The 26,863-nt window shown below is 43.8% G+C and overlaps 5 protein-coding genes across 5 annotated transcripts; all 5 read left to right on the top strand.

The window, feature by feature from the left end:
• Window positions 1-1,703: 1,703 nt before the first annotated feature.
• Window positions 1,704-2,359, top strand: AOL_s00110g117 (uncharacterized protein; the record flags this gene model as incomplete). The annotated part of the gene is made up of 2 exons (XM_011126807.1): window positions 1,704-2,242; window positions 2,311-2,359. 2 exons carry the CDS (start codon window positions 1,704-1,706, stop codon window positions 2,357-2,359), a joined length of 588 nt encoding a protein of 195 aa, XP_011125109.1.
• A 2,884-nt stretch (window positions 2,360-5,243) lies between these two features.
• On the top strand, window positions 5,244-6,823 carry AOL_s00110g116 (uncharacterized protein; the record flags this gene model as incomplete). Its single annotated transcript, XM_011126806.1, has 4 exons — window positions 5,244-5,434; window positions 5,508-5,638; window positions 5,706-5,992; window positions 6,059-6,823. 4 exons carry the CDS (start codon window positions 5,244-5,246, stop codon window positions 6,821-6,823), a joined length of 1,374 nt encoding a protein of 457 aa, XP_011125108.1.
• Window positions 6,824-7,994: 1,171 nt separating this feature from the next.
• Window positions 7,995-11,322, top strand: AOL_s00110g115 (uncharacterized protein; the record flags this gene model as incomplete). Its single annotated transcript, XM_011126805.1, has 5 exons — window positions 7,995-8,081; window positions 8,278-9,093; window positions 9,146-9,697; window positions 9,757-10,297; window positions 10,367-11,322. The coding sequence occupies 5 exons, from the start codon at window positions 7,995-7,997 to the stop codon at window positions 11,320-11,322; spliced, it is 2,952 nt and encodes a 983-aa protein (XP_011125107.1).
• An 8,278-nt stretch (window positions 11,323-19,600) lies between these two features.
• AOL_s00110g114 (uncharacterized protein) lies at window positions 19,601-21,639 on the top strand (the record flags this gene model as incomplete). Its single annotated transcript, XM_011126804.1, has 2 exons — window positions 19,601-19,880; window positions 20,006-21,639. The coding sequence occupies 2 exons, from the start codon at window positions 19,601-19,603 to the stop codon at window positions 21,637-21,639; spliced, it is 1,914 nt and encodes a 637-aa protein (XP_011125106.1).
• A 1,266-nt stretch (window positions 21,640-22,905) lies between these two features.
• On the top strand, window positions 22,906-23,941 carry AOL_s00110g113 (uncharacterized protein; the record flags this gene model as incomplete). The annotated part of the gene is made up of 2 exons (XM_011126803.1): window positions 22,906-23,049; window positions 23,126-23,941. 2 exons carry the CDS (start codon window positions 22,906-22,908, stop codon window positions 23,939-23,941), a joined length of 960 nt encoding a protein of 319 aa, XP_011125105.1.
• Window positions 23,942-26,863: the final 2,922 nt, after the last annotated feature.

Below are 26,863 nucleotides of genomic sequence, written 5' to 3'. Positions count from 1 at the left end.
GCCACACCCTCTAAAATCGAACAAGGGTCTCCACTCTTTGGGTCCGATTAATTGAAGATCTAAACCTATCGATTGGGTATCCACGATCTGGATCTCCAAGGGAGGAAATTGCGACCTTCCCAGCACGCGGGAAGCGAGCGACGGGACCCAGATAAAATTCCTCCAGCTCAGGTGATATTTATTGTGATCGTACAACGGGAGACAAAGTAAACGACAAAAGAAAAGACGAAAGAATATTCCGCCGTCATTACAGGCACATGCCGCCATCCCTGACCCGGGACGAGCAACTAAGGGCCATACCGACTAACGATTTTAAGTTCTCTATAGCGAGGTTGTCGGAAATAATCAACCGTGGACATAGCTGGATAGCTATTTGCAAGCCACGAGTCGTTGGTGTGGACAAGCAATTGGAGGACGCTAGTAAGTTGATAACCGAAATAGTGTCTTGATACAACCAGTACGAATGGGATGCGGTTCCAGCACTTGCCATGTCCCTCTTGTGGCCCCACAAAGATCTTGAACGTCTCAGTCGACCGACATGTATCTTTGGTGGGCACCACCGTCCAATCCGGGCTTTAGGCATCTGCGTAAGTGCGATCTTTGTAAGAAAAACAAACCAGCATTTTCAAAAGTATTGCAGCCCTCCTGCTAATCCACTCCAAAAGCTCACCTGCAGCTGCATATCTGTCCCGTAACACTGGGAATCCAGTTTAGGGACGTTCCAACCCGGACCAAAAAGGCATTGTAACAAATCTCGTGTATAGCGCGAGAAATTTGCGAAGCTAAAGGTAGGAGGCCGGCACTATCGCTTCCCAACCCCTGCTCCAAAATCCGAAGAGGCATCAAGCGGCATCTCGCATCTAGAATCTAGATCTATATATTACCCCACGAACGTCAGTTTATTGTTCCTGTTTGTTTCATTGCCTCACACTGATTCACTTTCTCCCTTTTATCCAATATCTCTTTTTTTTTCTAAGACGGTGTACTCTTTCTAACGTTCAGGGTATCTATCGGAGATTTTTATTTCAGTCATATGATCCTTACCGCCCAACTCTCGCGGCTTGAGACACAGAACACCTGCATTTCGACATAACGTTCGCGCATCGAACAACGAAGCCGTCCTCGTGATAATCATAAGGCTAGCCTTGTCCTCAAAGGTTAGTTCACCCCGCGTTGCGTTGTCCAGTGGCAATATTATCTTCGTCGAAGCACTAGAATTTGAAGTTACCACATTATGATGTAGCATACTGACAGGTTGGAGAAGAAAATCGCCAGTTGGCAGTATTAGCTACCAAAGTTCGAATTTGCACTGCAGCTACACGGCCCCTTGGTTGCACAAAAGATTTTTTCTCAACCGGACAGGTAGAGTCACAAAACAGAAAATAGGGCGGGTACGTGTTTTCCGAGCTGAACTTCTGTTTCATAGCCTTAACAGTAGTACGCAAGATATAGACGAACTCCAAAAATTCAATCCGAACTACTTGTCACAATAGAAATTAAATCCGCAAATTTAGAGCTCTAACACCATTGTTACGTAAATTCGAGGTACGGAATTAACAGTTAGCCTGATTATAGGTGGCTTGCTACTAAGTAGTTAGCCCTTTTTAGACCACAGCGTCGCTTGAACTACGCTAATATCATAGCTACATTTGCTCTACAATAGACTTTATTGCGTTTTGGCGACGATTCCACAATCTCTCGGAATGTCATATCAAAACCCTGCAAATCCAAGTTCAAGCCTTGCCGATAGGCCCCGGTTCGACATAATCGCCTGGTACCCCCATTACCAGTCATGCCTCAAATATTTTCTAAACACCGCTCAACACTCTTATCCATGCCAAGCCCTTGCCGCATTCCTTAACATCCGTTTGCCGTATCAACAGTCTGAGCCAGCGAACGAGTATGTCAACATGCCGCCCGCTTCGCCCGGCACATCAGGATCTTCAAGAACCAGAAATCAAGTCTGGGTGTCTTTGATTCCATACATCCGAAGGCTTGTCGCTACAGGTTTTGATAAGCCAGGTATTTTGCACGGGTGGTTCGGAGATGACTGGGCTTTGGGTATCGGCCCAATGCATGAGAGCGAGAGGAGAAATTTCTTGTTCGCAGCAAAGAGTGGTGGATGGTCGAATGTTAAGAAAGAATATGATCAAGTCTCAGACGAGGCTATTCCGTTCCTGCGACCGCTAGACAACGTTGGCGACGCAGAAGTCCGCGCAGCTGAAGCATCTTGGAGTGATTGGTGAGTGGTACACGTATAACATAATGGTGACAAAAGATACCGAATTTTATTCTAATGCGGAATATTAGGCTCGCACTGGAAGACTGGATGTTCCCCACCACTGACCGACAGAAATGAGACGTGCTCATGACATCGCTTTAAGGCTATGTCCTTCCGATGTCATGACCCCATTTTCACGCTCACATAAGTCAAGGTATGCACTGGCAAGTGGTACTTTCAAACTTCACCGGCACATGTGTTGGCCTCCAAAAAATGCAACATTTTGCGCTCACAGGGACGGGTAGGCCCACCGCCATGTGGTCCGAGTGCGCAAGCTATTATTTTCTTTTCTTCTCTCACAGAAGTGTAACTTTCCCCTTCCCTTATAATGCTTGTAGTAATCCATCTTTCTATTCTCTCATTTCCTTCCAAGCCCATCTTAGCGGATATATCATTTTTGTAGTTTAATTGCGTCAAGCGCAAATGTCAGCTAGCTGAAATGTATCATTCAATTAGTATCGATATTGAGAAATCCTATTTCTGTTTCCCATGGAAAATTCTATGGCGAACCCGAAGATTGCTACTTCTGCCTATTCGAGTAAGCGGTAACACCGTTTAAACCGTGCAACTGCCGTAAAAGCGCATAAAACGGTTAAGGCATTGGGTTCAACCTGCTAGCTTCGATCCCAAGCTCCTTTGTGCGATCCATGGAGATCGCCACCAGGACCAACCAATCAAGGAATTGGAGTTTAAAGGGGATATACTACCCAGCTTAGAGTTTGTGGCTGCGGCGCAGATGGCTTAAATTAGCCCATGTTGAAGCCACAGCGCGATATTCGATGTTTGATCGATATTCGCCAGCCGTCAACCGATTGTAAACTTAATGTGTGGAACATAGCTAGGCTGGTATATGAAGAATTCGGTTTGACCAGAAAATATTCTTATAATCGTAAGGTTTGATAGTAAAAAAACCCAGATAACTAGCCGATCCTATCCTTTTCTTCAAATTAAATGCATCGGGTCTGCAATGTGAAGTGATAAAAATGGTATCAAGCGAACGGGACCCTGCGTCTAGTATGATGCACTGACATTGACATGGTTACACAACTAGGTAGCTGGCCAGGCCTGTGTACTCCATACGTACTACGCCGAAATGGAATCCCGAATGAACTATTTCGAATTAAGCCATCCTAGATATTTTCTCAAAATCGAATTATCAATTACACTCGATATACCTGCATGCTTGTTGGACCTCCACGTTGGAAAGCTGGGTATATTGCGTTGAAGAGCTCGCGTACATTTCCCACCGACTTCTCCCGACTTATCCCGATGCCACTGCGAGATCGCAACACATACCCTGAAGCTTCCCCATCTTCATCGCCCCGGATTACGAAAGAACGTCAGCCAATTCGCCGTTACTGTGTTTAGATCTAATCAGATCCATCAATCCGGGCTCTCATTCGCGGGGAATACTGAGGCGCTGCCTAATAGCAATTAGGGTACTGGTGTTCGCCGGCGTATTACGAGAGGCTAACATAGAGCTCACGCTACCACCCCTTCAATATTTTACGTAGTTTTTATGCGAACCTTTAACGTGAGCCAAACTCCGTATCAGTTGGTGCCGGGTGAAATCGCACGAGGGATCCTACCGCTTTTAGTGCATACGGTGTGGTTAGCCCGGCTCTGCCCATTTGGGATGTGAACCCGACCTATCGAATGCCTCTCCGGGAAAATTATCGGGTTCGAACGGCGTCCTCGCCTAGTCCAAGGAGAACGCGGTTCCGATTTCCATGCGATATCGGATGGGGAACATAGGCCTTGACTTTCGGAGGTCAAACTGTCTGAACAGCATTATGAATCGGGCACGACTTACTACCCGCCAGCTCTACTAGCTAGCCACAATGGCCTGAAGCTAAGGTGCTTTCGAGGAAGGCTACAAGACAGCTTCTCAACTTTATCCAACAATGATGCGCACAGAATGGGGGCTCCCCTGTTACAGGCCGCAGGCTTCCCTGGACTTTTATTTGTCCGGTAGGGAAGTTAATCTGTCGTTCAGAGACAAAACCCATGCGCGGATGCTAAATGCAACCAAAAACCTTCGACGGACGATAAATCTGGCTGATAAGGATGGAGCTAACGCAAGCCATCAAGGAAAAATTCGACTATTCGGCGACAGCGGCACGCACTTGAGATGACAAGCCTCACCTCGTGTCGTGTCGAATGCATGAAACGGCGCTCTAATTGGAGAGAATCCTAAGGTTTTTCTTCACTATTTGGGGCTGGAGATGAGCTTGTCGCCATCGATATAACAGCGTAATATTGTTTGCAAGCAAAAACTCAACTCATCATGCAGGTATTCTGCAGCTACTTCTGCGGGGCAAATTTTTTCCACATACTCTTATCAATTTGCAACGTACGAGACCACCACAGACCCTTCAGGCAAATGTCAAGAAGCTCTAACGTTTGAGGCGAAGACTATCGGGATTTTCGCCCATGGTTGGCACCCAATTGGTTTCCGATCCATTCTTCGGCAAGGTTCACAATCCCGGACCAAGGCGTGGGGTGGCACCCCTTCCATTATGGATGCTGCATGCTGCAGACCCCTCCACCACAAGCTTTTTATCGCTCGCATGCGCAACCAAACACGGAAACCCCGCGGGAATACCAAGCAGATGTATTCAAGGAGCGTAATGGGATTCTCTAGTCCACACTTACTTGGTAATTCAGCGTGTCGCTCGTGGCAAGTGAGACCATGATTTTGCTTCTTTAGGTTTTTGAAACGCCGAATACGCTCATCCTACTAGAGCCAAAATACAACTAACCGGCTGTCAATGTGGCCAGACGATGATTATATAAAGGCGAGCTTCAGGACTCGAGTTTAAAGATTCTCCTTTCTAGAGACCGTGCTTCACATCCTCGAACTCTCCAGCGTAATTGATATAGCTTCTTGAAGGAACTACACTCCAAAACACACATCTACATATTCCGACTTTTTAAAAGATACCATATACCTTAAATCAAGATGTCCAACCTTCCAGTTGAGCCAGAGTTCGAACAGGCCTACAATGAGCTTGTCTCCACCCTTGAGGCTAGCAGTCTCTTCGAAAAGCACCCAGAATACAGAACCGGCTTGAAGGTCGTTTCTATTCCTGAGCGTGTCATCCAATTCAGAGTCGTCTGGGAAGATGACAAGGGAGAACTCCAAGTCAACAGGTTAGCATGATATTTGCCACCTAAACTATACTATCGTAGAAGCCTCTTTCTAACATGGGAACTATCTCTATAGGGGTTTCCGTGTCCAATTCAACTCTGCACTCGGTCCATTCAAGGGCGGTCTCCGTTTCCATCCATCCGTCAATCTGTCTATCCTTAAGTTCTTGGGTTTCGAACAGATCTTCAAGAATGCTTTGACTGGCTGTAAGATGCATTCATCTAAACATACATTCCTCGATTATAAAAACTAACCGTATCTGATAATCAATAGTGAGCATGGGTGGTGGCAAGGGTGGTTCCGACTTCGACCCAAAGAGCCGCAGTGACAACGAAATCCGACGATTCTGCCAATCTTTCATGCGCGAGCTTTCGAAACACATTGGTGCCGATACCGACGTTCCAGCCGGTGACATCGGTGTCGGTGGCCGAGAGATCGGTTATCTCTTCGGTGCCTACAAGAACTACAAGAACATCTGGGAAGGTGTCTTGACCGGTAAGGGCGGTTCTTGGGGTGGTTCGCTTATCAGGCCCGAAGCTACCGGTTACGGCTTGGTTTACGTAAGTAGTCTTTCGGATGTAAGGTATTTGGTATGACGACCGGGTGATGCTAACTCGCGGCAATAGTACGTCAACCACATGATTCAATACCGTACCAAGGGAGCCGAATCCTTTACCGGCAAGCGTGTCGCTATCTCCGGTTCCGGCAACGTCGCTCAATACGCTGCCCTCAAGGTCATCGAACTCGGCGGTGATGTCATCTCTCTGTCCGACTCTAAGGGTGCCATCGTCCTCGCTGAGGGTGTCAAGTCTTTCTCGAAAGAGGATGTTGACAAGATCGCTTCCCTCAAGTTGAAGCACGGATACCTCCACCAACTCCACGCCTCTGACTCCGAATTCTCCTCCAAGTTCCAGTACGTCGAGGGCGCCAGGCCATGGCTCAAGGTCGGCCAGGTCGATGTTGCTCTCCCATCTGCCACCCAAAACGAAGTCTCCGCTGAGGAAGCCGAAGGCCTCATCGCCGCTGGCTGCCAATACATCGCTGAAGGTTCCAACATGGGTTCCACCCAAGGTGCCATTGACGTCTTCGAGGCTAACCGAAAGGAGGGTGGCCAAATCTGGTACGCTCCCGGTAAGGCCGCCAACATGGGTGGTGTCGCCGTTTCCGGTCTTGAGATGGCTCAGAACTCCGCTCGTGTCAGCTGGACCTTCGAGGAGGTCGATGCTAAGCTCGCTGATATCATGGAAACTGGCTTCAAGGTCTGCTTGGACACTGCTAAGGAGTACATTCCAGCCAAGGAGACTGAATTGCCATCCTTGGTCGGTGGTGCCAACATTGCTGGATTCGTCAAGGTTATCGAGGCCATGCACAACCACGGTGATTGGTTCTAAATTATCTCCCGCTCACTGGTTGGGTTGGCAGGATTTGAGAATAATTTAGTATCTTGAAGAAAGAAAAACCACCCGTTTTCGGTTTTCGGTTTTTTATTTTTTATTTTCTTGATTCCCTTTTTTATTTTATTTTTTTTGTTGCTCTTTTGTCTCTTCTATCGCACTGCGACCATGCATGCAAATTAGTAACTAAGTAGTAAGTATGACTTTGGGTTCAAGTTTACGGGATTTGGCATGGTTGGGGGCGTTTTTGTAAATACTCTGAGATACCGGGATAGTTGATGGCATATATCCTTTTCCCTTTTTTTTTATTTAGTTTAGCATGATATCAATGAAATTCAATGAACCAATTACTCAAGAATCTACGTTTACATTTTCATATTAGAAAAGTAGTATCTATTTGACTTTGAAAAATATTTGGTATCACAATTTGTAAAAGTGTACACGTATGAGCTGAATGTCGCGCTATGGGCTGGTAGTCGCGCTGGATTCGAAGGGGGGCGAAACGGGTCCTATCAGGGTTAGGGGTTAGGGTGGCTAGGTTTCGGGTTTAGGTGAGCTCGTGTGTGCGGGTTTAAGGTATCTATGAAGTACCGAAAACTTAAATTTCGTTGTTCCGTGAATTGAGCGAGATAGTTGTAAGGCTAGCCTTGAGCTAAGGCTGCGTCCGAAACCGGATTCATGGATTTAGATATGAGATTTTGGGTATTAACCGCCATGTCTAGAGAAAGTTATGGGCTGCCGTATATTGGTGGAGAAGTATCGTACATACAAATTTTTACACGTTTTCATTACAGGTGTGGCTCTAGCATTCACCTAAATTATAAGGCTATTACATGCACTGGGTTAAAACATAAATGATAAGATAATAATTATCTTAAATGGATATAGAACAAATCATTATATTCCACAATGCATCAGCAGGCCACACTTCTAACTAGGAAACCACTCCCAACTACTCTCCTTTTCAACCAGGATATCACGGATTGAACCTTCAGGTCTTGATCATGGTGTTAATTAGTGATCTTGTGGTATTTTGTGCGTTGACATCTGCAAACGCCAAGGCTGTAACCTTACAGGGAATCCTTCGCAGCTCATTATCGCGTAACAGCTCTCATCCACTTCCACATTCATTCGGCCACGCCATAAAACCACGAGGGACCCATTGGCCATGGCTTCAACAATCACCCCAACTTCAGCCGAAACATGGTGTAAATTCCTACGTAGAAGTCTTTCTATGCGTGTAGATATTGAACAGGTATGTTACCTCCCCTTTTTTTGCCAATGGTACCCTTTTTTTATATTTGTACTTTTCTAGCACCCCCTTCGGAAGGGTTAACCAAAAAGTTATGAAAATTAGCCATGATAAATAAGTTAACTCGTATATTCCACCCACTATCCCCTCCGGCCGAGGAGGGGGTATGTCTTTTCTCGAATTTTTCCAAAAAAAATAGTTTGAAACATACGCTCGTTCCATACTTCGAAAGGCACCGATACCACGCGACGATCTTGCGGCTGTTTTGATCTCGCCGACGGCTTATCCCACCCCGCAGTTATCGGTCGATCCTCGGTATTTGCTGTATATACAGCGACTGGTGTCAGCGAATATCGTCCCTCTGTCGAGTTTTTTACACGCGCTATGGTCGTCGGATCGGGTTCAGCAGAATCATGTGCTTCATGGCGGTGAAGGGGATATGGCGGCTGCGTTGTCGAGGGAGGCGGTCGATACGGCGATTTTGACGAGTTTGGTGCTTGTTGTGCAGAGTTTACAGGGTGGTGGTGGTGGTGGTGGGGGGAATGCGGCACCGAGGGAGACACCGGCGGCTTTGATTGATTCGCTGAGTAAATGGATGGATGCGGTTATTGCGGCCAATGATGGGGATGGATTGAATGCGCTTGATGGGCACGGTCTTGATGGGTTGGGACTTAGTAGCGGGATAATGGGACCTCAGAAGAAGGCGATTATAGGAGAACTTGTGATTGCTGTTGGTGAGAACCAGACGTTGAACGGGTTCTTGAAGACTTCGCATGAGATTAGTAAAGACAAGAGGGCGAATTTTGAGAATACGCTGCCGATGTTCGTGCAAGGGTTTCAGGCTTTGAATCCAGAGTTGGCGATGAGGCTTGATGCTTTGATTCCGAAGAAGGCGGATGGGCCTGGGAGTGCTGGTGCAGGGAATGCGCTTTTGGGGATGGGGATTGGACTGGACGCCATTGGGGAGGCGGGGCAGCCGTCAAGGGGTGGGCTATACGTCTTTATAAATTCACTGGTAGGTCTTGCTTGTCCAAATTTGGGGTCTTGGGGGATATTAACCAAAGTAGTTGTTCGCTCGTCCTCTCGTCGACGATGAATACCTAATTCATCACCTCCTCAATCGATACAAGGAGATAGGCGGCCAAGTCGCCCTCGATCTCATCATCGCCGCGCTAGATTGCATTGCGAACGCCATCAGTCGCTCAGAATCCGAATCCACGATCGCCCTATTCCGTCACTTCCTCGTTAACAAAATACCACTTCTACTCCAACGCTTCAACATGCCAGTTATCCAGGCGCAATACGTTGTAACACAGGCGCTTGCGAAGTCAGGCAGTAACCCACTTTCGCTGGACCCTTCGCTGGATACTATGCTTGACCTTTCGAATGATATCAAACAAGAGTTCTTGTTTGCATGTGCATTACACCAGATCATCGAAGAGTCTTCGGTCGAGGTTATTTTGGGTGATGTACCACTGCAGACGATGGCGAAGAGGCGGTATACCCAAGGTGAACTAGTTGCAGAGTGCATGTCAGATGGGGACCGCGTGGAAAGACTGATCAGTGAAATCGAGGAACTTGACGGGAACTCCGGGGCAATAGTCGGCGCCGTCGTAGAGGTACAACTCGAGTTACAAAAATGTTACAAGTATTGATATGCATGCTAACGGTATCTTAGATGCTCCGCATAATGTGTGAACAGCGTGCGACAATGGGTCTCTACACGCTCTGCAAAAACCTCATATCGCGCCCCAAAACTATTGATTTACTACTCCTCTACTCCTCGCCGGCTACAATCCTAGAACCTTTGTGTATCGTCCTCGAAAACTGGCGCTATGATGACGACCAAGGCGAATACGAGCCCGTCTACAAAGAATTTGGTTACATTCTCCTCTTGATTCTTACGATCTACTACCGTCACGACCTCTGTTTCTCTAGCCTAGGGCCAAGTATTACGTCTACAAGCTTTGTGCCTATGTTTATTAAGCAATGCTGGAAGGATATCTCCGTTGAGGATTTAGGGAGGATGGGAGATAGGCATGCGCAACTAGGGGGTTGGATTAAGGCGTTATATGAGGGTGAGGGCATGACAGATGAAGTAATGCAGAGTTGTAGGCCGCAGGAGTATTATAGCCTCGTACCAACATTGATGGCGCAGACGGTCGAGGCTTATGAGAGAGGGGTATTAGATATGAGGGTTTTGAAGGAGGGGTTGGATTGTAAGTTTGTTCATGTTTCGATTTATACCAGATGAAACTTTGCTAAACAGGTTCCATTTGGGGGGTTAGATTTCCAACTCCCATCGCTCATTGCGTCGGAGGTTGCCATTATATTCTGGTTGACCGATTACATTTGGCAGACCATGTCCTCGCAAGGAGATATATCCAATGCACTTCGAATACTCCACACGCTTGTCACCAATGCCCCGTCTGAGGTCACACAAACCCACAAAACTATCCTTGCCATATGTTCACACTCTCTTGAACGTGTATTAAAAGACGTCCTTCGTTCGGAAGGCACAGCTAATAACCCTAGCAGCGCTATACACCAACAAGCGGAGCAAATACTTAAACATGTTTCTTCGTCTAGAGACTGGCGCAGAACCGGATTACCATCAACAAGTGAACTTGAAGGATGGACAAAACATTCCGGTGGTATTTTGGGGGCTTTAAAGAGCGCAGTTCAGGGTGTAGTGATGTGGAGTTCTACGCCTGATTTAGCACTTCAACCTGCCGGGTGGAATCCTCGACTCCTTTATGCGGCGTGGAGGTTGTTAGGCGCTAAGGAGGTTGTTAGGGTACTCGTTGATGAGGTTGTAAGTGTTGGAACCGATGTTGGCGATGTGGCTGTGGATTTGGTGGCAAGTTTGATCGTTGCGCCGGTGGTTGAGGATTGGAGGTGGAAAGTTGGTGAAGTTACAGGGAGGAAGGAACATACGAGTGTAGGAAACGGGGGGGTTTTGACGTTAGTTGAAGCGCTAAGGTATTTGGAAGATGATTGTAAGTTGTTAGGTGGAGAGGAGCAAGGAAGGAGTGAGGTGGTTATGAAACTTGCGAGAAAAGTGGAGGGGATGATGGTTGCGAGTGCTGTTGGGGGCGTTGGAGGGGCTGCGGTGGTTGGTGGGGTAGTAGATTTGGCGGATGGGGTGCTTGGGGATGTTATGGTCGATGGGGATATGTTAATGATGCCGGATGCCGGAGTGGATTTGGGACTGACTGCGGATGAGATTATGACTGGGATGTAGGATTCTTTACAAGAGAGTGATATTTTGTCCTATTCTAGGACGGTAAGAGTAATATTTGCGAGTATGCGGATTTCAGTTGGGGATTTTGATGGCAGAAAATAATAGATATCTCTGTTTAACATTTATTTGATGCCCAAAATTATCATTTACACTCTGATTCTGTGGTAATTCATATCTCCCACGAGATTACGGTTAGAACGCCATGGAGATTACTTGACTACCGATTAGGGTATATATCAAATCGCGGGCTCGAGGAACTTGGTTCTGGTTCTGGGCACGAACTTAAAACAATATTCTAGCTAGTCCCTAAACTCCAACCCGACATATGAATGGAGACTTCAACATATCCTATCTTGACAAGTGCCCAACCGCATGTAATATACGTGAAGCCTATCTATTCTGCAGGCGGCTTTTTGCACTAGGCGATATTACATCATCGTTGTTAACATAAAACTTATACATCCTCCGTATCTACTAGACTTCCAATGCTGACCTGCTTCCTCCAACTGTCACTTCAATAATATAACCCTACCTCACCTGGCGCCTTATGGTATCATCAAATTCGCATACGTCTTCAAAACAGGGATAGATCTTGAATACGCTGATATACATAAGTCCTGTACTAGTTAGGAAAGTTTAATTACATTCATAAGTTGTAATCCGAATTAGCTATCTGTAACCTTTCATCCTTAGGGGGGAGCGTCAATTGTCTTCTAGCTATAAGCAATGTAAAATCTAAAGTATCCCGGATATATCAATATTGGAGAAATAAAGGGCTTGAAGAAGGATCAGGATAGCTGACCTTCACACGATACCTATGCAGATATACCGCCATAAATTTAAATTCTTCTCAAATCCTGCTAGGTAAGTAGTTTTGAGCATTTGCTGCTCTGCAGGTCATTCCTAGGCCTAGCTTCTCCTTCAATTCTTTAATCATCAATATTTGAATCCGATGTTCCTAAATTTCGGCTCTATGTGTATACATAACGTAATCCTAGCGTTTAGGTATATAGGTTCCTGATCCTAGTTAGGATTCTTATATTCGGAATCAATTGCTACAAATCCTAGATGTATTCTAGACCAGGCTTCGTCACAAAGTCTAATATCTCCGCTTAAAACAATAGGAATACTTCTAGTCTAAAGTCTTAAGTTCACGGGATTCACAACCGACTCGAATCGAACCTTGCTTTCCTTCCTCAAACATCTACCTGTGATAAATCCCTGTTGATGTATAAGTTATTTAAATTTAAATATATTCAATTCATTATAGAAACAAATTTTAATTTAAAACAATCGCTATCATAAAAAATCAAATCTTAATCAAGAGACTTTTGTTAAGCCTCCTATATGTATACATGACACCAGCACCGCCGCTTCAACATACTACAAACAATATTAATACACCCCCCGCCCGCGTTCTGTCTACCTAGTATAATATATCTGCAACCGGCCGGCCCACACTTAGAAACGAAACGGTTACACAAAAAAGAAAACGGGGTGCGATTACTTGTTTTAAGGGAGAAGTAGAAGGGGAAAATTGCGGCTGAAGAGCTCTTTCGCGTTTTTCTAAAGAAACGGAGCTGAAAGGCTGAAGTGCGGGAAGCTGGAAGATGGAAGTATTTAAATGTTTGTGCTTGTGTTATATACACTGTTTGAATTTCCTGCGTAGATATGTAACGTGATAGATTCCTATTCCTAGTACTATTCCTATTCCTAGTAGTATTCCTGACATGTTCCTGTTCCTGTTCCTGTTCCTGTTCCTAATCATATTCATGTTCCTATCCTAATTTCTATTTATCTTCATATTCCGGTTCCTATTCCTATTTATCTTCATGAATTTCCTATTCCTATTCCTATACCCGACCCGTTCCTACCATACTCCCCTTCCTATCCTTTTATATAGCGTTCCTATTCCTAGAATCCTAGCGTCCTAACACGCGAGCAGACCATTCCTAACAAGGTTTCTAATACCAATACTCAAAAAGTATATAAATCAAACTACACAACCCCATCCAAAGTCGACGACGTGTACAATTTTTTATTTTTTTGTTCAGGAATGCAAGAATCTGTGGAGATATAGTACTAGCGGCGCAGGAACTATTGACTATTGGTCGGTATTGCATTAATGCGGTTTTGGTCGTTCTTTCTTGTTGACTTGTTAAATGTTGGGATATATGGGTATTAACTAATGTACTTAAATGTAGATATATAATATTCGACTATTTACGGAAGTTTGACTAGTTTTGATAGTTCTTATCCAATGATTTCTCGTTTTTTTTGGGGAGAGTTTTTTCCAGCCTGGATGGGAGATGTCATGATCACGATGGTAAAATTTAAAATGGATGAAACTAGTAATGCACGCCAGATACAACGTATCTGCAGATGTATATGTAAAGTCGCGAATTGATCACGCATGGGTTTTTTGGGGAATGTATTCTAACGTTATATATCCCGAATGACTTCGCGCGCCGGTTTTCTTGGACTGGCTGGTGGGGTGATTAAGGTGGAATACGAGATGTCCTAATCTAATATTTGAAAATTTTATATTTTTCTTTACCTTCTAGATATCCAGAGAACGGGTCGATGTCGACATCATTCGGGTGGGAAAAAAATATGCCTTGCATGTAGTTAGGCTTTTTTAATTCCTAATCCTTGGGAAACTCTTTTTTTTTTTCCTCCCCTTCCTTTCTTCCCTCGTACCTCGTTCGCGGTGACGGCCAGCATGCATGGTAGCAAGCAGCTAGCTAGCTTGTAAGTACATACATACATACAGCCAGCTGTGTAAAAGAATTTAACCTATAGAACCGATTGAACAAGGTATGTATGTATGATGTCTACATAGATTAAAACTCTGGGGAATCCTTGGCTTTTTTTTTTTTACCGTGTCTACTTACACACATACATATATTCGTTGTGTGATTAAATTTTTGGGAATTTGATTCCGTAGGCTAAATTAATATACATGATAAGACATGGTATTTTCTGACAGCTTGGGGGGGGGTTGATTAACTTTTGTGGTCCCTGAACTGGGGTTGTTTGATGTTTTGATTTCCCTGGTTTTTTTTTTTTTTTTTTTTTTTTGGCCTTGATAGCTATGGTGTTTGTGCCTGTATAGATGACCATAGCTTCCAAGACTGAGGGGGTAGCTTGATGATCGTATCACATGGACATGATGGTAGATTCTTGGGAGCTTGGGGGGGATTTTAGCCGTGTACATACTTACATACTTACATACTTTTCTTAAACTTCTACATGGTCCACATATGTACGTATGTATGTACGTATGTATGTATGTACGTATGTATGTACGTATGTATGTATGTATGTATGTATGTATGTATGTATGTATGTATGTATGTATGTATGTATGTATGTATGTATGTATGTATGTATGTATGTATGTATGTATGTATGTATGTATGTATGTATGTATGTATGTATGTATGTATGTATGTATGTATGTATGTATGTGTGTGTTAATATGTTAATGTTTTATGGAGGTCCTTGGGAAAAGGTTTGATCGATTGAGGATGGGGATACCAAGGTATTTCGGCAGTTTTTTTTGGTGGTTTGGTTTGCGATTACATGGGCCCCGGATGCGAGCAAGTTCCGACGTCCGAGGCTTAGAAAAAAAAGTAAAGAAAGTTTTGTAGAGTAGAGTAGGACAGAAAAACAAAGTATTAGACAGAGACAGAAAAGTTAAAACTCTGGCTTGAAAGGGTTGGTTGGTTGGTTGGTTGTTATGGAGAGCTTTGGAGGTGTTAAGCTTCAAGGTCGGGCGCTTGATGAAGCTGAGAGGGTTTTGTGAATATAATATAATATTGTTTGTTGGTTAAAGATTTTAAGACATCGTTCTCCTTTTTCTTGGATTTCTAAATAAAGCTTTAAGCTTATCTGACTGACCCTTTCGATTCTTGTCGATCGAGGGCGAATAGGGATGTTTCTATGTGTAAAATGGTGACGACGTTGGACAGAGATCATGTCAGATTTCTTCGGCAAGTATCTGTCGATTGATGAAGATACCTGTGTGTGTAATACGTGGTACTTACGAATACCCTTCGGGCCCGCTTGACTTTATTCTCTCTTCGTATATATATTAGACTTTTTTCTTCGCCATGGCTGTACCTCGTATGTATACGTAAGTACTATTAGTAGTTACGTATGGGTCCCACAGATGTAATGTACCGATGGCGCCGACCGACGGGGTCGTTGTCATTCACGATCTTTTTATTTCTTTTTTTTTTCCTTCACAAGAATTGGGAGGAGTTCGGTTGAGGAATTCGAATTCGAACTCGAAGTGGGGCTGTTGGTTTTTTAACCCTGAAGTTAAGTTAACTAACTTATTTTCTTCCCCATGGTTTGCTGCTGCTGACCGGCCGTGTCTTGTCTTGTCTTGTCTATCAAAACGGCGAATTACGGGGTTTTTTACTTCTTGAAATTGGTTCGTTGGGCACAGGTAATAAGGCCTGTCTTTGAAAAATTTTTAAAGCTACGACTGCGACGTGCAGATATATTATATGTGTCTGTATGCATCAAGGGACAGCCGACCAGCCTTGTGATTTATGGATATCGATGGAATGGGCTGCAATCGGCAACTCGGTGTGAGAAAAAAGTGGGAAGAAAAAAGATCAAGGGTTCGCAGAGGAAGGGTAAAGACCGAATCGTGGAGACGGAGTTTTGTACTTGCCGAAGGGTTCCGGCAAACAGAATAATAAGTACTTACACACCATCATGAAGTGATGATACATCAAATGAAATACATAATTTCGATTGGAAGAATTGGTTAGAACCCCGCCCTCATCCGTCCATCATCATCCGTCCGTCCATCCCATCCATCCATTCCGGCTGCCCACTTTTTATTATTATTTCCCACCTGCCGGTTTTGATAGTTTTTTTTTTGTCTTCTAAGTGAGTGTTCGTAACAGTTGATGGTGAGTTCTACGTAGGTTCATAATTATATTATGAATCATTGTTACTAAGTAAAATAAAGTAAAGAAATCCTCCTCCCGTTGACGATTCACAACCGGTACTGGTACAAGGGTGTGTGAGGTATGTATGTAAAAGGACCTGCGGGTTTTGGTAGGTTATATGTTTCCAGGGCGTCGGGATTTGTGAGACTTAGTACTGCGGTATGATGTGATTGATTTTGATTCATAACCCGCGATCGCAAGAAGAAGAAGAAAAAAAAAAGCGGGGTTCTAGATTTTGGAAGTAGAGAAAAAGAGAGTGTTACAAGTTTTTTTTTGAATTTCGGGCCTGAGATCCATCTTATCGTTTCTTGGACACGAGATGCCACGACGGGTGAATATGCGATATACTTTACAACCCAAGCTTCTAAGCTTCTTGATATGTTTCTTGTGGTTCCAGATGATGCTCTTAAACTGGTTGCTATGGGAGGTAAGTAGGCTAATTAGATTGGCGGGATGGGGAAGGGAAGCAAGCTATGTATGACCCCGGTTGAGTTTTGTACCATATGGCCATTGCATGAGTCGAATCATTCGAAGCGACAGGAATTGGCCAGGATATTTCAATTAAGATTGATTGATTGATTGTGTGTGTGTTCGGATGCCGTGGGGTGCCCGAGGACCGACGGGTTTTCGGTTCTGGGCCCTGGAGGGTCCTGGAGGATCCTGGAGGAGGGGGATGAAGTTTCAAGGAGCATCGTCATGTGTGTGTACTGCGTAGTATGCGTGCTCTGGAATTAACTAAATTATAATACTGATGGAATCACAATCACGATCAAGATCAAGATCTCAAATCGTCATACTCCGCCTTACTCCTATTCTCATTATTATTTTTATTTTTGAGCTTCTGCACGTCATTTGATTTCAATCACAAAAGAGAATGTTGAAAAGTGGGGACTTCCTGCGCCGGCCGAAAAAGCTTGGTTTTTAATGTTAAATTTGTAAGCCCTTTGGAAATTGGTACATTGGTTACCGCACGAGACCGAAGGAGAGTGTATATGTAATCAACTGCACTTTTTCTTTTTCTTTTCTTCTTCTTTTACTGGAATTGAATTGGTTGCAGAACTCTGCAGGATCCTTTTCGGTTTAGAGCCAGGAATAGGGCGAAACGTTATTGGGGCACGCGGGTTTACCGGGAACGCGGACTTAGAGAGGGTCCGCATTGAGATCTGGAAATTTGATTTGACATGTTCTTTTCTATGGATCACTGTCAGAATGCCCATGGTCGCCTGGAAGATGTCTTCTTTTTTTTAAAATATGTTGGATTCCTCACCGGTTTGGGCATTTAATAGAATAAAAGTAGACATCAAGGATAATAGGGAATTCTTGACGATGTTGAGATGCATCGATGATATCGTTCGAGGTTACAGTAGTATACGTACAAGTTTGGATCGGAACAAGAATACATCCGACTGCCACCCACATCAGCGCCGACAGGGTCTATTTTTGCCCAACTAGCGAGGCTAACAGCGTAGGTACTTATGCAATGGGACCCAGCGAATTGAATAGTCATCTGTTGCTGAATGACGGGTGTGGCAGTAATTCCTTTTTTCTTCTTTACTCACTTTCTTTTTTTTTATTATATCAAGAAGAATAAGAATATTTTTTGACCTCCGCGCTCCGTGAATTGTGTTCGTTTCGACCGATCGACCGATTATTAAGCTGGAATGTCTCTTCTTTCTCGTCCACGTCTTCTCAAATTTACTTAATTTCTGGTTCCACCCTCGCCGGTCCAGATTCTTGTTTCTTTCTTTCTTATTACATATATTGCATATATCTTCTTCTTCTTCTTCTTTTTATCTATCTCGTTTTGTCTTTTTTTAAAAAAAAATATATATATATATCTACAGATACATATTTTCTTTTTCGAGAGACTGAGACTGAGAGAGTATATCCCACGAGGGTTCCTACATTACATTTATTACTTTAACTAGCGAGAGGGGCACTTTCGATATATAAAACCGACAGAGTAACATTAACAAACAACTTGATTTCCCAACAGCCAGAACTCGTATTCATTCAACCGGGTTACAAAAGAAAAAAACAAAAAACAAAAAATAAATATCAATACCGTTTCGGTCCTCGAAAGGAAGGGAAGAGAAGAAAGAGAGAAGGATAAAAGAAGGCACAGCGACTAATAGTACAGCCCTATTCGACCTCTCGTTGGCGGGTTATTTTCAGTAACCTGGTACTAGTACTGTCGAACAACCGAACGAACGAGCGAACGAGCGAACAGACGAACCAACGAACACCAACTGGTCAATTAAGAGTCAACAACGTTAAGGTCTATCTATCTGGGTGGCAGATAAATATTAATATCCTGTGGATGGTTTCGAAGCAAGGCTGCCTGACCTGTTCTGACCTGTCGTGTCCTGCCTGCTTTTGACAACCAGCCAGCTGCGGTAGTCGCTGCTTACGAAACTAAAACGTCAGCTTGCAAGATCATCTCGGGCCCTCTATACGGAATACAGCAGAATATACCACCACCATTTATATACTTAACTATATTATTACATGGCATACGACGTGTAGTATACCTTCCAAAAAGTACGTTAAACCGGATATAAAACATATCAGACAGGCGGTGCGGTGTTAGGATCAAGTGCTCCGCCCGGATATAATTTATATCACCGCCCCTTCTGTCATTCCTTTATTTTATTTCTTTTTAAAATTTTAAATACTTATATATCTATATATATTTCTATTTTTTATTATTCTCCCTCTTCTTCCCCTTGTTTCTATCAATCCCCGGATCTACAAAGTTCTGTTGTTATAAAAGTCGTTTCACAGACGAAACAATCCCAGTTCTGGTTCCTGTTCTGTTCTGTTCTGTTCCTTCCCTTGCCTGCACTGCACTGCACCTCTCTCACTCACCCGCCCTCACCCTTCTCCAATCTTAATTCACCACCACTACTACCACCCCAGACTCTTACTCACTCCTCTTCTCTGTACTTATTATTATTTTTATCATCATCATCATCATCATCATCATCTTCATCCCTCTCTTTCTCCTTATCATTTATTCAGCTGATCGGTTTTTAACATTAATATCAACTATCGATAGTCCTCTGTTCGGTTCCGGTCTATTTCTTGTCAACCATCTCCCACTCGACAACACATTTCTCCCGCCGCTTGCGTCGCCCTTCTATTACATCATTTCATCACCAAACCGAATCCCTTCTAACTTAACTTACTATCCTTTCACCTTCCCTTCCGCAAATCAACCAAACCACATCCCTCCGTTTCTTTTTCTTTTTTCGACAATACAATCAACTTATCATCGCCGGGTTTCCTTTCGTTAACAAGTCTTCCTGATGGAGACACCGGAATCCTCATCCTCCGGCTCGACATCCTCCTCCCAATTCTCTCGCACCACAAAAGCTTCCAGCGCCCTGAGCATAGGTACCAGAATGTCTTCCCTAGCGCGAAAGAGAGCCACAAGTGTTAGCAGCACCAGCATACGTGGCCAATGTCCGGAATGCAGAGATAAACGACAGGATGATATGGGTCTCAAGATCAACACTGCTGAGCTGGCAGCTCTGGCTCAGTCGTTAAGGGGGAAGTCATCGACTTTCGGCGAGAAGACTAGTACCGGTACGTAAATAAAATATGTCGTCGTTGTTTAGGCGCCCGCCCTGATTACCCGTTTCGTCGACGTTTCCATTTCTGTTCACATGCATGATGCTAAGAATGTGATTTCCTAACTTTTGCCTTTTTAGCTTTCGATTACGGTGTGGAAATATTATTCGAAGATGGTGTATCGTGGGTAGCAAAGGTACCCAAACCGTGGAGGTCGTCGCACTACAATGAATCCATGTACAGTCAGATTTCGGCCTGGAGATACCTGAAGAAGCATACCAGCATACCCGTCCCCGAAGTTTATCATTTCGCCTATGATTCCGATGCCACGAACAATGTCAACGCCTCTTTCATGCTTTACGAGAAGCTTCCCGGACATTCTGTTCCAGAACTTGACGTCGAAAACCCGACATCTATCGGCAAAGCAGCCCGATTCCACGGCCAACTCTCCGACATCATCCTACAACTTTCCTTGTGCGCGTTCGAGAATATCGGCTCGATCCAACAGTCCACTATCGACCCCGAAGATTTCATCGTCGGTCCCCTCTACACTGTTCAGAATACATATCCCCTTGCTCGTGGCCGATTAGCGACCAACCGAGGTCCCTTCAACTCCGCATTTGAGTACCTGACAGCCTTTGGCGAGCTGAACTACAAGGATGCTAAATCGCACTCTCACCGACCGGCGCAATCCGACCTTTGTGCTCCTGTCGACGAGGAATTGGCCCGTTTCTTCTTAATCAATAAGATGATTCCCAAATTTTCCATCGAGACAGGATACAACAATGGCCCTTTCGTCTTCCAGAATTGGGGCCTCGATTCGGCTGGGATCTTGGTTGACGAGGATTGCAATATCACTGGTATTACAGGGATCACCGGCGCCGTCGGCCCTCTTACGAGTCTGTGCAAATACCCTGATCTCATCTACGAAACCAAGAAGAAGGGTCCTCTTTTCGACCGTAAAATCTTCCTCGGTGCCTTTTTAAATCACGAGATGGATTCCGACCGATCTTCCGTCCTCAAAGACCAAGATGTTCGAAAGGAACTTCTAAGGGCAGCGCATAAAGTTTGGCAATTCGAAAACTCGATTCTCGATCCTAAAAATAAGCACCTGCACCTTAGCGGCCGTGGCGGTCTGTACGAATACGTTTTCGAAGACACAAAGTTCTCGGAAAAGTCTGCCTTCAAGTCTCTCGGTGACCAAGACCCTGACTTCCAGAACCTCGCTCCCAAGAGAGAAATGAAGCACGGAGAATATTCGTGGGATCTACCGGAAGAGCTTAAGAACGGCAAGAAGCGAAAATCTTCTGCAGCAGCATCGGCAGCGAAGGAGACCGCCAGCAAAGTTTGGAATAAGGCGCCATGGGTTAAGTCGCGGAAAGAGGAACGATGGGTTCGCGAGTACGTTAGGGTTCACCGACATCTTCCCCCCGAAGTTAAGGCCTATGGGGGAAAGCGACGAAGCAACGGACCCGAGAAGGCGTTCCACATGGCGTGGGCGTTTATCCGATGCCGAGATGCCAGCTACATGAGGCGAAAGTCTCAGAAGAAGAGAGTTGTAAGAGTCGGTGGAAGGAACCGAAGCAGCAGTGTTAGGCAGACCGGGAAGAGGGTTCGAGGGTGGAGCTTGACTGGGGCTGATAAGAGGAGCAAGGCAAAGGGCAAGATGTCAACCGTCCCCAAGCCTGCGCCACAAAAGGCTGCTACTGAGAAAGGATGGAAGAGAGTCTTTGCCGCAGTCACAATACTGAACTTCCGTGGATCCTCGTCGTGAGCATTTTCGACTCCTCAAATGCTTCGTGTTTCTCTTTCTCTCCCTCTCTTCCTCTCCATATCTACTTTACTTTTCTTTTCTTGTTTATTCTTTATGTGGGAGTTCTGTGTTTATGCTGTTATGCGGTACTCATCATTCGGTCTACTCGATTTCATTTGTACGGGTGTTTAAAAGATGGGTTTTTGGATTCATTTTTGATACGTTCATGCTAAAGCATTTTTTTCCCGTTTCTCATCTGTTAGAATCACAGGTCTCTCCTTTACATCAGTTTCTTTTTTCTTCTACGGTCTATACTCACCACTATAGCGTCTGGAGTTTTGTTCTTCGTTTTGCTGGTTTTCCATCTTACACGGCCCACACGAGCACATCGTCTCTTTTCCTTTTTTTTTTTTTTTACCAGCTCGAATATTTTTTTCCCAAGGATTCCTCTGCTTCTGATGTTTATATTTTTTTTGGTTGGAGGTATTGAGGACTTCCTGGCTGCCAGAGAGCAGTCTCATAACTACACTACTACTACTACTACACCTTTGAAGGGTCACTTTCTTACACGTCTTTTGCATAACTACCTTTTTTTCTGATTTCTTGGGCTTTATTAACCACCGCATTGGATTTTGTTTCTTCATCTGTTAAGAGTTGGTTCTAACTTCATTTTTTACTGTCTCCGATTTTTTTTTTTTATGCATTTCGATCGATCGGTTTGGGAACCTACCTGCTTTTTTTTTCCCTTTTCTTTTTAAATTTTTTCTATGTAAATGTCTATTACAGCTTTTTACTTGATACCATATCTAGAATGAAAAGGTGGTGGGAGGGGTTTTTTATATATTTTTTTGGGAAGAATTTATATGATTGAATATTTTTTTTCGTTTTTATCTTGATTTAATAATACTTAGTAATTTGTGATATCTTATGAAACTATTGAGGAGATTTGTGATAATTGACGAAAATGGGAAGAAAGCTTTCGGAGCTTCCCCACGTTTTAAGCCGCACCTAAGCGTCATAGCCGCGCATGTGAAAAGGACAACGTCCCCACCCACCCACCATGGAATGCCGAACCCGTGAATTTTGAACTCGAAACCTGCGGGTTTTTGAATTTAAAAATTTTTTTGATTCCTGAGTTCCTAGTTTTTCCGAATCCTTTTCCTCTTCCCTTCTTAATTCCTTCAATCCTTCGTCTGTTAGTTTCGGTCGAGAGTTGAATTAAGTCGGTGATTTATATTTCCATTACCAATATAAGAAAGAGGAAGTTTCTTGTTTTCTTTTAAAAAAATGACAGCTCTACGATTGACGACTACGGCTCTACGAGCTACCACACGAAATGTAAATACGATTCGTGGGTTTAGTACCTCGTCTTTAAGACTTGGTGCCGTCGAGGGAGTTGACAGGATCAGTGTCATCGGTGCCGGACAGATGGTATATCCCTCCCCTCCCCCTCATCATCATCAACAATCACTACAATTATAATTATAATACTAACACCCCCCACCAGGGTCTAGGAATCGCCCTCGTAGCAGCCCGTCACGCCTCCCTCCCCGTAACTCTAATCGACAGCTCCCCAGCCTCACTCAACAAATCCATGGACTTCCTCTCCAAACTCCTATCCAAGGACGTTACAAAATCCCGTCTAACAGAAACTCAAGCATCGGAAATAAAATCGCGAATAACAACATCAACAGATATCGCCGATGTTTCCACTTCAGATTTTATAATCGAAGCAGTTCCCGAAATCGTTAATCTCAAGATGGAAATATTTAAAAAATTGTCAGAAGTGGCTAAACCCACTGCTATACTAGCTACAAACACCTCATCGATTTCAATTACCAAAATCGCTGCTGCAGCGGGAAATGCAGCCGATAGAGTTATTTCAACTCATTTCATGAATCCGGTTCCAATCCAACCAGGTGTAGAAATAATAACAGCTCTACAAACCTCCCCAAAGACCCTAGAAACCTCACTATCACTCTGCAAAGCATTACAAAAGATCCCATCGCAGTCGGCGGATACACCGGGGTTTTTGGCGAATAGGATATTGATGCCGTATATTAACGAAGCGGTGATTTGTTTAGAAAGTGGGATTGGAAGGAAAGAGGATATTGATGGGATTATGAAGAATGGAACTGGTGTTCCCATGGGACCGTTGGCGTTGGCGGATTTTATTGGGTTGGATACTTGTTTGGCGATTATGAGGGTGTTGTATGGGGATACGGGGGATAGTAAGTATAGACCTAGTGTGCTGTTGCAGAGGATGGTGGATGCGGGGTGGTTGGGGAAGAAGAGTGGGAGGGGGTTTTATGAGTATAAATAAGTGAAGTGGGGGGTTGTAGGATATAGGTGTATTTATGGGTGTTAATGAAGTATGGAATATTGATTCGGATCGGGGAAAAGGTTAAGCTGTGGGTAGTTTTGGGAATAAATATAACATATTTGATTTAAAAGTGAATCAATCGAGATGTCATTCACAGTGATTCCCGACAGGATATTGAAATCAAGAGGGAATATTATATTCATTCGAGAACTGAATCCAAATCCTAGTCTTAAAAACCTTTTTAAACAGTTTTTGGTATATTACATTTATTGGGATCTCCAGAAATTAAATTAAACTAATAGAATAAATACTATACAGTTAAATGTTAACGTTCTTTAAGTAATTAATTGTAGAATGATTAAGATAATTATAAATCAATCCCCCATGAGATATATATACAGACATCATGATTGATTAAGCTATAATGAGATATTGATATAATATTGGTGTGGATAGAAATATATATGATAATGCGCATATCATCATGGTTGTATACGATATCAATATTATATATACACTTGGGAACGTCTAGAACCCAAAAACTTTATATATATATATAGAAACATTTAGGTGGTTCAAAGTAACGCTCATCAAACGGTCCGGTTTAACTTCTAAAAGGTGATCCTAAAACCTTCTTTTAAAATACAGTTGGAATTCAGCTTGTAACTAGTAGTGAATGGGTGATATGTTGACATCTGGGAGTTAATATTACTGCTTAATTCCCTGGCAAAGTTGGTACTGAGTACGGCTAGATTTATAGATGTATGCGGATATGCAAAAATATTGAATTAGTAACTTGAAAAGCTGTTGAAAAAAAGCATGTGCGTGAATATGATTTTTTATAGTATTATCGATGAGACGTCATGGTATCTGATACCAATAGAATGATACTACCTGAAATTGGTACTAACTTAGGTACATGTTTATAATTCGGATGAAGACCTGTAGTCGACACTGCATTTCACGGTACTCGAATATACCACATGCACTTGAAGTACTTTCGAAGTATATATCCTAATATGTATGGCGACTTAGTTAAATTTAGTCTAGAAAAATGATCCCCGCAAGCCGGCTCTTTTAGATCTAGAGCCCCGTGTGGGATTGTGATGACCTGGTATCTTGACCCCGAGACCACCGGGACAAATGATACATTACAGGTCCTCTGCAAATCCTTTAGACCTGTCTATACGTAACTAACGCCTCGCCAAGATACGGGTTCACGCCGAAAGGTTTCGACCGTATTTTTTTTTTTACCTAAGATCAATTGTTCGAATACGTGTTCACGTACGGATACGTAGTGTGCATAAGTATCCAGACGAGAGGCACGGCTTGTTCCGTGTCTGTCTTCCTTCACCCCCTCAATTGCAAGCCTCAGGTTAAGTCTCCCACTAAACAAGAATGCAAAACTGCGGCGGAATTATACGTATTTGTTCGCATTTTTTGTTCGTTTGTTTCTCGCAGTCGAGAGTATAGTAGTTCCTTCCTTCCTTCCTTCCTTCCTTCCTTCGTCCCTTTTTGAGGTAAAATAATACGGCATTGTATGCGGCACAGCCCGGGGTTAGAAGTGCAGCAGACATCATTATCCACGAAAGCTTCCGGAAGAATACTTGTCTCAGATGTTTACATACTACACTGCGCATGTGGCTCGGGCCCTGAATGCCTGATGATATCATCGATAATGTTATTATAATATGGAATTTTGGACTAAAGCTAATGTCATCGAACAATAACGTAACGTAGTAAAAGGATGGCTTAATAGGGTATTAAACGAGGGAAAGCCAGGGCTTAGAATATAACCCCGATATGGAAATATTGTTAAGACGGCGTTTTTGGGTGTAATAGAGTCAATGATATGGTCTGGTGGTTACGGTTACGGTTATTTTTATATCATATCTTGCAACTTACGTTACTTTACATGTACTTACTGTGTGATGTAGATGAATAATCCCGTCCGGTTGTGTTACACAAAGCTATGACCGGACGGGTACCTGATGGCAGTGCTGGGCCCTGGTCTTCTCGTTAATGCCTTTGGGGGGAGGGAAGGGAAGGGAAGGGAAGGGAATGATTAGTCGAGAAAAGTGATCCGGGAGGACTTCAAAGGATGACCTTCTTTGACTCTTAATCTTGCTTAGCGGTGCTGGAGTTAGGAAGAGTCAAAATGTTGAAGTGCAAGTGACATACACACCTCGTCTACCTAAAACCAACACGGCCACGGGATCTCCCGCCAAAGCCCGCCTCCACAGCCTCGCATTCTCCAACAGTGTCCGTCCACATGTACGAGTCCTCTTCTGTCTTCTGTTTTTTTTTTTCCTTTGTTTTCTGAGAGAAAATCTATTTTCGTCCATCTTGCATCCCCAATTCGCCTCTTGCCCAAAGGGTCCGGTAAATGTTTCCTCTCGTTTCTACCAAGTTCACCCAAGCCCTTGGATGTTGGGTATGTCAGAAGCTCGCTTACCCGTTTGGTACGGATTTGACAAATGCATCGCAAATTCGGGGTATTTTGAATCGAAGCCTGCATGGGCTGGTGGGGACCTTTTAAAATCTTACATACTATCGAACTCGGGGATGATGGTGATATAGAATGAATTCACGAAGCTGGCTTTGATAGGGTATTAGCTGCATATACCATGCTACCCTTTCAGCTACACAAAGAAGTTCGGAAGTGTTCAGCACGCTTTCTCCGTGTCGCTTAAACTACTACGCTGTCATCAATTCACAATTAAAGTGAAAGATCTTGGGATCTAATCTACGAAACCGGAAGGATAATCCGTTCGTAAGGCTGAACTTAGTGACCCCCCTATCGAATCGAACAAGGACTGGAATTCGAATTGATGGGGTTTTTTTGTTCTCGAATCCCAAATTTGCGCCGAACATACACGCATACATACATCCGATCGTGGCTCAGGGTTGCACAAAGCGCAG

The sequence above is a fragment of the Orbilia oligospora genome (assembly GCF_000225545.1).
Source record: "Orbilia oligospora ATCC 24927 unplaced genomic scaffold scaffold00110, whole genome shotgun sequence".
In the NCBI taxonomy this organism is placed as follows: domain Eukaryota; kingdom Fungi; phylum Ascomycota; class Orbiliomycetes; order Orbiliales; family Orbiliaceae; genus Orbilia; species Orbilia oligospora.
Note: the sequence above shows the minus strand (reverse complement) of the source record. Positions and strands in the feature narration are given on the sequence as shown.